Source organism: Pygocentrus nattereri, chromosome 25 (assembly GCF_015220715.1).
Source record: "Pygocentrus nattereri isolate fPygNat1 chromosome 25, fPygNat1.pri, whole genome shotgun sequence".
In the NCBI taxonomy this organism is placed as follows: Eukaryota; Metazoa; Chordata; class Actinopteri; order Characiformes; family Serrasalmidae; genus Pygocentrus; species Pygocentrus nattereri.
The window spans coordinates 18836523-18849240 of record NC_051235.1 but is presented as its reverse complement, the minus strand read 5'-3'; the positions used below and the strand labels follow the sequence as shown (position 1 = coordinate 18849240).

Sequence of the window (12718 nt, the reverse complement as noted above, 5' to 3'; positions counted from 1 at the left end):
GACATCATCACAACATGCTTGATTTTGAGTTTTTTGGGGATTCAGCCATGGAAATTTATGTTACTCATATTGTCCTTATTGACTTGCAGCATCACCCCCTATTTTGATATCCACTTCATCAAAGTTTTTGGATTGTCTTATTTCACACGGAGATGCGTATTCTTGGTACACAATTACAGGCATAACATGGCAGCTGATTGGATGTCAGTCGTTCTTGTTTTATTTATTTATTTCTACTAATTGTTTCTTCTTTAATAGTTTATTGCAAGCACTTATTTTAAAAATCATTTCATATGGAATTGCAGTGATTTTTCCCATTTCAATTTTGCCTTATTCAATCATTCGCATGTAAACAAGGCCATTCAGAAACCTTGATTTTTTTATATGTTACATTGTTAATGGTAGAAATAATATAAATAATATAAAATAAGTAAGTTAGTTTCGGGGGGGGGGGGACTCAAAACTCTCATTTTGTCTCATGCAACAAAGTTGTCAGAAAACGTCATACATGATGTGACTGTATATACTGAAACTAGTATGAAATGTGCTTGTGTGTGTCCCTGTCCATTTGCACACCAAACCAAAAAACCCTGCACAGGTATAGCACAGTTTTAGTGCTCCAGAAAGCCAGTGCCAACTCTAATGGGTAGTGTCCATAAAGGAAGGAAGCCTTTCTGTGCATGTCTGAGTGCTGTTGTCATCTCGCATATACACGCACATACACAAAGTAGAACCTGCAACACCCTCATCACTGTCTGAACAGCTGATCCACATGCACTTACAGTAATGGCATCTTTCAAACGAGTTTTTGCTTTTTGCTTTTCATTGCCTGCAATCCATTCTCTGCCATTTTGACAGGAAAATCACCTCTATTAACAATTAAGCTTTTAGATGTTATGCTATGCATTTTCTGTCAAAACTGTAGAGTCTTTGCCCCAAGGAGTGCAGGTAATGAAAGAACTGTAGAGAAACCCCTCCCCCAACCACCACCACCACTTTGTCATTTTTTTCATATCAAAATATGTATGTTATCATTTTGTTACTGTCAGTAAAATATTTGGCTGTTTTACTCTATTATGCAGTTATTCAGATACATCTTTTTGGGGGTATCTGCCTTGTAAGGTCCACTTTTGGGATTTTTGTGTTATATGCCTTGTAAGCTCCACTTTTGAGATATGATGAAGTATAAGATTCATTTTGTCATAACCTAATTTTCAAAGTGATGCAAATTTCTTAGGTATTTTACAGCTCTGTTTATCACTGTGTACACATGAAATATTTATTTTCTAGCGTCTTAATTAAATCAAATTATGTTATGCACTTGTCTGCAACCAAATTGGTTTAGTATTATTGAAAACGATGATTCTAAACTATAAATGCAAGCACTGGTGACACCCTTGCTCTGGAAACAAAGAGACAAAAAGATAAATAGATCATTAAAGATAGCATGAAAGCTTTGAATGTAGAGTTTATCAGTGCCTCTATGTTGCTTTGGTCACTGAAGCAGTGAAAGAGACCAACCCCTGACCCCTGTTTGCTCCGTTTGTGCAGTGACCACAGCTTTGTTTCTGATCTCTTTTGCTTCTCCCTCACACATGCGCACACACATGCGCATACATACACACTCAGAAACATATACCTGTGGGGGAAGGGAGGGTCATTCTGGTGACAAGGCTGAGAGGTGACCTTTAAAACGGAAACTGCTTGACACTGGTTTGTTTATAGTCTCTCCCATGCTTTTAAGTGTGTGCATGCAGGCATGTGTGTGTCTGTCTCAGTCCCTGCTATTGCTCAGTGTTAATACTAGATCCAAGCAGGGCTGATTGATATGGATGATTGCGATGTGCCTTGTATTATATTAAAACTTCATTGGGGAATCAGTGATGTCCTGGTCAGCATCATTTTGACCAACATATAATTGACTTTAGTTTGAAACTTGGAAACTTCCGGTGGCGCCGCGAGTAGCTGCAGTGTCCTCTTCAGGAATAGCAAAACGGTGCTTTTTTGCTATTTTTGTTTACTGTCTGTTGTGTAACCCGAACAAAAACTAGATATCATGACTGTTTCAACAAGCACCATCATCTACCATCGCCAGAGCCTGCTACAGCTGAGAAATCAGCCACAATCTCTGCTTCCAAGCAAACTGCTGGAAGTGCTGTGCGAGCTAGGCCTGCTATGATCCCCGGTGCTGCGTGAGCCTGCTGGCCGAAAGCGATGAGCGAGGAGGCAGAAGCGAGGCAAGCGACGCTCCTTCTCTCTAACATTTGTTCTTTGGAGAATAAACTGGACTACCTCCGGATTCAGCGGGCTACCCAGTGCGAGTTCAGAGACTGCTGTGTTTTCGTTTTTACGGAGACGTGGATGACGAGCTCCACTCCGGACCTATCTGTTTAGCTCGACGGCCTGTTGTGCTTCCGTGAGGACAGAGATGCTGAGCTGAGCGGTGAGACTCGAGGTGGAGGACTGTGTGTTTACATCAACATTGAATGGTGTAAAAACGTGGTGCTAGTCTCTAGTCACTGCTCACCGCTGGTGGAGTTTGTGATTATCAGAACCAGACCCTTTTATTTGCCTAAAGAGATAAGTTTGCTGTATATAATAGCAGTGTATATAGCTCCCATTGCTAATGCTAACGCCGCACTGAACGAGCTGTACAGTGCTATCAGCGATCTGCAAAAAACACACCCAGACGGACTGTTTATTGTTGCCAGTGATTTCAATCATGCCAGTCTGAAGTCAGTACTCCCCAAGTTTCATCCGTATGTGGACTTTGGAACCCATGGAGCTAACGTGTTGGATCTTGTTTACACAAAGATCCCTGGCTACATCCCTACAGGGACGAGCCCCGCACGACCACATCTCTGTGATGCTCATTCCAGCATACAGACCGCTCATCAGACGTGCCAAACCAGACCAGAAGCAAGTGAGACCCTGGCCGCCAGGAGCTATCTCTGCTCTTCAGGACTGTTTTGAGCACACTGACTGGGAGATGTTTCGAGTAGCAGCTACTACCTGGAGGAGTACTCAGAATCAGTGACTGGCTACATCAGCAAGTGCATTGATGATGTTACTGTCTCCAAACCCGTCAGAACTCACCCCAACCAGAAACCATGGATGACTGCAGAGGTGCGCACGCTGCTGAGAACCCGCGACAAGCCTTTCAAGTCAAGGGACAAAGCAAGCCTCAGGATAGCAAGATCCAAGCTTTCCTGGACCATCAAAGAGGCTAAGCATGCCTACTCAAAGAAAATCGATGGTCATTTTCAAAACACTGCTGACACGGTGCAGGGCAGGGCATCCAGGCCATCACCAACTATAAGTCACCTCCACCTGCTTGTGACAGTGATTCCTCCCTTCCAGACATGCTTAACAAGTTCTGTGCTCAGTTTGAGGCACAGAACGGCCCGACGGTGAGGAAAACCACACCCCCTCCAAGTGAACAGGTACTGTGTACTGTCCACTGCTGATGTGCGGAGAACACTACACAGTCAACCACGAAAAGCACCAGGATCCGACAGCATACCAGGCAGTGTGTACAGAGAATGCGCCAAACAGCTGGCTGATGTTCTCAAGGACATATTCAACATCTCTTTGTGCACTGCAGTCGTTCCAACGTGCTTCAAGTCCATCATCATCCCTGTGCCGAAGAAGTCTCCAGTGTCCTGCCTCAATGACTACTGTCCCGTTGCACTCACTCCCATCACCATGAAGTGCTTCAAGATGCTTGTCATAAGGCACATTAAAGATCAGCTTCCTCCTTCACTGGACCCGCTGCAATTTGCATATTGCCCCAACCACTCAACAGATGACGCCATCTCCACCACACTCCACCTGGCTCTCACCCACCTGGACAATAAAGACACCTATGTCAGAATGCTGTTCGTAGACTTCATTTCAGCATTCAACACCATCATTCCTCAGCAGCTGATTGGAAAACTGAGCTTGCTGGGCCTGAACGCCTCCCTTTGTAAATGGATCCTGGATTTCCTATCTGAGAGACCTCAGTTAGTCAGGATAGGAAATAACATCTCCAGCCCCTCAGGGCTGTGTGCTCTGTCCACTGCCTTTCACTCTGCTGACTCAAGTCTGTACTGCAAAGTACAGCTCAAACCACATCATCAAGTTTGCTGATGACACAACTGTGATGGGTCTGATCAGCAAGAACGACGAGTCAGCGTACAGAGAGGAGTTGCACCTAACAGACTGGTGCGGAGCCAACAACCTGTCTCTGAATGTAGATAAAACTAAGATGGTGGTTAACTTCCGAAGAGTGCGAGATGACCACCCCCCCCACTGAACATCACTGGAGCACCAAGTTCCTCTGTGTCCACATCACAGAGAACCTCACCTGGTCCCTCAACACCAACTTCATAGCCAAGAGAGCCCAGCATGCCTCTACATCCTGCGGAGACTGAAGAAGGCTCATCTCCCCCCTCCCATCGTCACCATATTCTACAGGGGGACTGTGGAGAGCATCCTGAGCAGCTGCATCATCGCCTGGTTTGGGAATTGCACTGCCTCAGACCGCAAGACCCTACAGCGTATAGTGAGGACAGTTGAGAAGATCATCGGGGTCTCTCTCCCCTCCATCATGACATCTACACCACACATTGTATCCGGAAAGCCACTAGCATTGTGGGCGTCCCCATCCATCCCTCACATGGATTTTTTTCACTGCTGCCGCCTGGCAGAAGGTACCGGACCATCCACTCCACCACTGCCAGACTCTGCAACAGCTTTATTCCTCAGCAATCAGGTTCTTAAACTCACAAGGACCGAGCTAACCCCCCACCCTCACACACATACTCCACACACACAACTCTCTGGATCATTGCTGCTACACTGTGTTTACACTGTTTTACTCTGGTTTTTCTACCTCAGTAACTGCTGTGTTTATGTCTGTCATCTGACTGCGTGACTCACAAATCACAGCATGTTAAATATCTCTGCACCTTATTCCACTATCTCATGTGTGCTGCACTGTCCTGTCTGTCTACTGTGTCTAATGTCTGTTTAATGTATCGTATTTATTGTTTCTAGTTTAATTTTTTGTTCCTAGAGGAACGTAATTTCACTCCACTGTGTACTAGAACGCCCACAGTAACACTCATCTGGATCTGTGATTGGTCAAAATGCTTATAGCATATATTAAAAATATATTGCAGGCTCATTTGCATATTAATGGATTCTGCAGTGTTGGTATTGAAAAGTATAAATAAATGTAAAAATATAAATAAATGATCATTAACAAATGATGTATTACACAGTCCTATTTCCTAGAAAACATGATACATATGTGTTTAGATATTTTTGTTTGATAATTATTGTTTTTCACTGAAGAAAGGAGATTGAAATATTGCATTTTACGGTCATTTTTTGTCCTCATTTTAAACAGAATTGGGGGCACTTTTTGCAAGAAATTCAAAATGAAATGTTTACTCTGAATAATTACATTTGTTGGAGATGGCATATCAGTATCAATGGGCATTGTTATTGGGTAGAAAATACTGGAACAGATATCAGATGAAAAAGGAATCTGTTCCAGTTTTAGATTGTAGATGCCAATTATTTCAAAGCTTAGTAGTTTTTAAAGAAAAACAGTTGAACTGGTACCAGTGGGGTGGCACGGTGTTGTGGTGGGTAGTGCTGTCGCCTCACAGCAAGGAGGGCCTGGGTTCGATTCCTGGCTGGGAGACCATGGTCCTCTCTGTGTGGAGTTTGCATGTTCTCCTTGTGTCTGCGTGGGTTTCCTCCAGGTTCTCTGGATTTGCCCCTTGGTGTGAATGTGTATGCTTGTCTGTCTGTCTCATTGTGTGTGTGTGTGTGTGTGTGTGTGTGTGTGTATGTGTACTACAAGCCAATGCTGAAGGTAGCAGTATTAGTATTGGAAAAGAAAAGGTGGTTATTGTGACGTCTCTGATATGCAAAGATTTGGGTGCTCTTTGTTGATTTTGTAAGTGAAAGTACTTATGCGTATGTTAATGAGTGATTACTGTTTATTTGCTGAATTTGTCATATTGGGGAAAGTAAAGTAAAACAAAATTTTGCCTATGCAAAAGTTATAGTACATTTTAGATTTTATGTTTTGTATAGTTATAGACTACGGGTGTTTTTGGAGACATTTTGTGCCTTTATCCTTCTATATTAAAGGGAAATGTTGAATATGGTGCATTGTTGCCCTTTGACCCTGCCTATTCCTTGCACTTTTTATGTCTAACATATATTTGTGTGTGTTGCGGTGTTGTCTATCCATTCTGTGTGTATATATCCTGTCTCTTGGACTGTGTGGGAAAATCTCCTCCTTGTTGCACCTGGGGTCAGTGAGGTGCCTCATGATCTCTCCACCATGCACAGCACACAGGGGTCGCCATTTATAAGCCCTTATGAAGGCACATAAGGATACCATAATGGGAACCAGCAGACTTAGCAGGATGACTGCTCTGTGAATAAAAAGCCTTTTCACCCCCCTCATGGCCTCAGACAACGACACGCTACCCTACATCCTCTCCAGACTTCTCCAGACTCCTCCAGCCTTCGCTTTGAAAGGGAACCTTGGGTCATTTTTGGCTGGCCCATAGTCAGATTCCAGGAGAATATTTGATCTATTGCTGGCATATCTGGGGCCATTTGCATCAGATTACAGAGCAGCTAAGTGTACTGGTGGCACACTGTCACAGTCTACAGAAAGAAATACAGTTAACTATTCTGCATTTAAGGACCTTTTAGGGCAGTTTTTTCCATGTCATTTTACTGTCATTCCTGTTTTAGTAAATGGACAGTGGAAGTTTTGTGCAGAATTCATTCATATGTATGTATGTAGAGTTAGAGAGAAAGTGTCATTTGGAACCGTTTTTGGCATGAAGGATTTCATTGTCCATTCTTCCTCTGCACTGTCCTGCACTGCCACGAGATAAGATGTAACATATCCACCCTTTGCCTTTATTAGCGCTTACATTCTTTTCGAGAGACTCATTCTTTCAGACCCATTACATTGAGTTGTCTTCTCTTGACATTTTCCTTGTCTTTGTTGCTTGCATTTACTCACCTATCATTAAAATTAGTTTAATCATACTCGATTTTAAAACTTTCTCTTTCTCTCTTTGTAGTTCCCATATTGTGGTTTCCTGTTCCGCCACGAGGGCTGGCCGCTTTGTGTCCACGAGAAGGTAATAATCCAGCTGTGCTCTCTGGACAGCCGTGTCTTAAGGCCTGAAGACTTCTACCTGCAGGTGGCAGCGTCAACCAGACGTCCTCCGCGCATCACTCTCAACTACCTGTCAACGAATGGGCAGCATGTGGAGGAGCTGGAGGTTCCGGAGCTAGCCTACACCTCCCTCTTCAGCATGGCTTGGCTGGACTCCATTAACCGGGAGAGGGGTAATGACGGCCGAGTTGCACTGGAACACTGCCTCCTCTCTGCGGATAGCAGTATTTTCAGGGTCCCCTGGGAGGATGTTGTGCAACCAGAGTTTATCAGTAAACCCCCAAAAATTACCCAGACTTTGTTTGGGAACGGAAGGCTGAAGGACAGTGAAGGTGGGGAAGAAAACTCTGATGCAGAGCATGAAGATAGCTCCACTATCTTCGAGTCGGGACATGGGATTTTGATTGACACTTCCATGGGCCATTCAGAAGACAGAGAGAATCAGAGTAAGGGAGTTAAGCTTCTTCCTGCTCTGAAAGAACAGTCTAGTAAGCTCAGCAGCGGGAGGAGTTCGAGCAGTGCTGCTGACGATTCGGAGGGTGAATATGTGGAACTGACGGAAATTGAGCTGCCTCGCTTTTCGCCACAGAAAGGTTCTTTGACCCAGTCCATAAGCATGAACTACAGAAACCTGCACAAGCCACGGACTCCAGGGCCTTCACTAAAGCAACAAAATGCTAATCCCTCTCAGAACCCCATAAAAAACACCTTTTGCTCTCAAAGCATGGTGTGTGCCATGCTGATTGAGGAGAACCTGAGTGACCCATTTCAGCCTCAAACAACCTGCACCACTCCAGCAGATCTGCACAACCAGCAGCAGCAGGTGAACCGATGCGAAGCCATCTGTGCTACAGGTACATGTACATCTCCCTCCAACAGTATGCCTGAGCATGAATCTGACAGAGAATGTGTGCCTGAAAGCACGGACTGCAGCAACACAGCACTTTGTGACTCAAAAATGAATAACATATCAAGTTCAGACACTGAAACGTTAAATGGCATCCATCATTGTCCAGTTACTAGTGTTCAAGACCCAGAAAACACCATCCAAGACCAGCATACAAAAAATAGCATTGTCACAGACTTAGAAAAGACTTCTGAAGGTGAGCACAGAGTTAAAAGTGAGATTGAAATGGACAGTAGCCTGAAGGACACTCAAGACATTAGCATAACAGAGCTTATAGAAGTTGCTGAGTCTGTTGAGGAAGAGACAGAGACACAGGCAGATGCCATTGAGGTACAAAATAGCACATATATAGAAGCACAATCTGCATCTGAACAGGAAGATCCAGTAGACAGGTCAGTTGGTCAGCCAATAGCTTCTAAGAATGATCCATGTGGTAGTGAATGTGGTAGTGAAAGCAGCCCCAGCTTCTGCGATGTAGAAAAGGGCAGGCCTGGGTCAGCAGGCCCCATGGGGCCACAGGTAGACTGTGCCTTTGTCCCTCTAGAGCCTGAGGAGAGTCACGTTACAACTGTTGGTCCAGGTCAGGAGAGGACAGAGTCATGCGAGGAGAAAGAGAGTGAGGGAGATACACATACAGAAACTGAGAAGGAGGTAAAGGTAGAGGAAGTGAGCACCAAAGAGAGGGAACGAAAGGGCGAGACACCATGTGAAGAGGTGTGTGAGGCAGGAGCTGGAGGAGAGGAGATCGAAAGGGGGGGCAAAGGTGAGGACAAAAACAGAGCGGCGGTTGTTGTAGACAAAGGAGAGACTCCTCAGACAGGTTTGGTGGACTCCACACCCAAATCTGGAACCACTCCAGTTCAGGAGACAGAACAAACAGAGGAGAGAAGAGAAGAAAAGGAGGGAACGCAGAAGGTAGAGGAGGAAAAAGGAGTAGAAACAGAGAATTATGAGAAAGTGGAAAGTGCGCCCCTTGACTCCAGAAGAGTTGAGCAGGGTGGTACTATTGAAAGTGAGGAAACTGACGTTTCTGAGATAAAAACAGTGCCAATCTGTCAAGTCTCAGATGTGCCAACCAAAAATGTCCAAGAGGATGCATACACTCTGGATACACCGGTGGTGGAAGGAGAGAAGACTCCTACTGTTGTTCAGCCAGAGGAGAAGAGAGTGGAAGAAGCAAGAAAGGAAGAAAAAATAGAAGAGAAGAGGGCTGCGGATGAGCTTGCATCTTCTGTTAGTGTTAACGGCTCCTCACAGCTGGAATCAGACATGGACTTTGATCCTCGTCAGCAACCGCAAGGTAGAATCCATTCTCAAAATCCCCCCCATTTGTCTTTATCCTGTCACCTTGCAGTCTTTTTTCCCTGTTAACATTTCCATTGGATTTATCCCTTTTATTAACCCTTTTCCACTTACCAAGCTGCAGCTCTTCCAGCTGTTTTTCTACTCAAAATAGTGGAGCATCCACTCTTCGTCTTTCACTTCCTTTTCCTCATCCTCAGCACCGTGTCTAGCCTCAGTCCTCTCATCCTAATTTCATCTTTATGTTCATCACTTCGTCTTATTTTTTAATTCAGACTAATTTTTAACCATTTGACCCTGTATTTTCTTTGCATTTCTTCATTTTATGACACTAAAAAAAAATGTTTATTCATGTATCATGTGGCACCTTGGGAACTGTCACTACTGTTTCCAGGTGTTGTTAGCTTTAGCCTGTTTGACATCATATAGTTGCTATTTCTCCAGCACCATGTCCACCTGGTTGTGTTTGCTTTAGATACTCCAGGATGGAGTGGCATTTTTTCAGCGCTGAGCTGTTCCCTGCACAGGGATCACCGGCGGCAGCCTACTGACAGCCTACAAATTGCTCTCAAATGGTCCATGCTACAGCCTCAGAGACCTGCCCTTCTATTCATCCCCTATTAGGGGGAAAAATCGCTGAAAGGAGGGAGGGCAAGGGAGCCTGTTTCTGCTTAGTCTGAGCATTTTACAAGGGCAGGCTTCATCGCAGGTCATATTCCGGTCTCTAGACAGTTTGTTTTCAGTTTTAGCGGTGACTCCGCTGAACAATGGCCAAGGATGCTTTTTAGAGTCCTGCTGGAAACTGAGAGAGCTGGAGGGAAGAGTAGGTCATGTGCAGCAATCCTGGTGTCTCTGGTTTGTTTATTTGGTAATTTAATAGCTTTCTTTTTGGATTGAATTGTCTTTGTGCATTTATGGCTTTGGGTTGATGTTGATAGCAGATTTGACTTGACCATGGTTTGACTGGCTGTTGGTGGTGTGTCTGCTTAAGAGTGCTTGTTGATTGTTTGTTTGTCTGCAGACAAACTAGTGGAAACACTCAAGACTCCAGACAGAATAAGACAGATTTATGATTTAACAGATTTATCTTGATTTTTGTTGGCCAGATATCTTGGTAAGACATATGTTCTATATTCAGTAGCTTATATTGTTTCTGATGTTAAGCAAATTGGCAATGTCTAAGCAGAATTATATTCAAGTATTTCAAACAAAAAGGTGATAAATTGTGTACAGTATAAAGATGTCACTCCAACTTAATGTTCTGTATGTCATCATATTCTGTATGAATAAAATGCAAATTTAGGCTTAAATCAGCTGATCTAAATAAACTGACCCAAATCAACTCAACGATAAGGTACAGTTCATCTCTCATTCTTATCAGTCAATCTATCTATCATTTATTTATTTATTTATTGGGGGAAATATGATAAACCTCAAAAATATACAGTAAAATGCAAAATAAAAGAATATTTAATTAATTTTAAGAGCAGGTATAAACAGTAATGGTTTAAGCTGTCTAAAGGAAATGTAAATAAGACTTTTTGTATCTGTTATGCAACAACTTAAACCTTTTTGCATTTAGTTTTTTAATGATTATAATATCAAATGTTGTTGGGATATTTGAATACTACTTGTACCATTCCGTTGATTTTTCAAAATTTATAATAGTTAAGATGTAAATAAAGTCATTCAAATGGGTTTAATATGAAACACTCAGTTCCACAGACATTTGGCAAAAATGGTCATGGGGTGGTGATAAGAACCAGACATCAAGATTGTATTGCCGCTACAAGCTCTGTCACAAAACGTTATTGCATGAGATGGTAATGAATATCCTGCCTGCTGTCTGAAACATTGTTTTACAGTAGTTTTGAGATGAAAGGTTTCTAATAAAACATACTTTCATGGAAGAGATGTACATGCAGGGCTTTCTGATGCGAAATAGTACCCAAAGAAATTTCACCATTATGGGTATTACATATAAACACTCAGAACACAAGTAGGTTCACTGATCATGTTGGATAGTAAATAATATGGCTATATTTGTGTTGTAGACATTGTAATCTCTGGTTTCTGTCAACACCACTATAAAGAAATTTGAGTTTATACAGTTCACTTTTTCACATCAGAAATTTCTGAATGAAATTATTTACATCTCAGCTACTGAATTATGCCCCCTGTCAGCTCCAAACTATTATTACCACCCCATGTCTGTAAGTATACCTGTATAATGATTTGGATGAGTGTTGGATGTTGTTTTCCTGCTCTTACAATGTCCAGGTGTGAACAGTACTATACAGGTATGGGCGTAAGTGGGTGGCCTACTGCAGGTGGGAGGTGGTGTGGATGGATGTGGGGGTTGCTGTTTTTGAAGGCCACAGTGGCAGTGTCTTTGTTTGTTGTGAGTTTGTTCGCTGTGATTGATACCACTGTCTATCCAGTGGGTGGTTTACACATACGCTGAGCAGTGTTTGGGTTTCTCTGCTACAATGAGGACGATGCTGTAATTACATACTTGCTGGCACCTGTTACTCAACTTTTACTTTTTTGGCATTTTACTTGTCCATCCCTGTCAGCTACTTTGACTGAGTTGTCTAGCCTTACATGATAGCGTCCTCTCAATGCAAGTATGGTTTTAGGGCATTTTAACCTTAAAAAAGAACAGGCAAGACAAAGGAATCCTGCAGCCCAGTTCTTTTTTTTTTTTTAGATCCCTCTCCTCTGGAAAGTATATTAAAGGTCTAATTTATCTCCCTCTCTGTTAAGAGAGCATGATGACTATACAACCTGTGTGGCAGTGCTGATGAGCTGTGCACACTGGTGAGCTAGTCAAATAGTGTGAGTTATTAATTTATGTGAGTGGATTATCCTCAGAAACTATGTTTAAGATAATCCACTTGCATAAAGGAGTGGAAAGTCAAAAGACAAGAAGTGAAGAAATAGGAGTTACCAACTGTTTGAAGATAAAGTAAAAATGTAAAGAGTGGACTAAATTGTGTTTAGTTCTTGAAGCGTTTAGTAATATATATCTTTTCTGCTTTTTTTCCTGTTACTGAAACATGAATAACTTGTGCTTGATGGCCTCTTTTGACTGGAAATTAAATAATTGGAGGGTCTTTGACTTTTGCATGATATGTGCTATGCGTATTATAGACATAAACACATGCATGCGCACTTCTCAGATGGTAATGTGTCTGCAGCAAGCATTATACAGCTATAAATTAATTTGCTGGGCAGCTTAAATAAACCACCATAATGCCTGTCCTGATGTCAGCAGCCACATCTGTGATGGAACGAAAACAAGG

At 42.8% G+C, this 12718-nt stretch overlaps 1 protein-coding gene across 2 annotated transcripts in view; it reads left to right on the top strand.

Annotated features, from left to right (window-relative positions):
- The window catches only part of plekhg4 (pleckstrin homology domain containing, family G (with RhoGef domain) member 4), an 86592-nt gene that overhangs the window by 21536 nt on the left and 52338 nt on the right, over nucleotides 1-12718 (top strand). For both annotated transcript variants that reach the window (XM_017706168.2, XM_017706167.2), the window contains exon 3: nucleotides 7107-9411. In XM_017706168.2, the coding sequence (XP_017561657.1) occupies nucleotides 7107-9411 (2305 nt within the window). The remainder of the gene's footprint in view (nucleotides 1-7106; nucleotides 9412-12718) is intronic.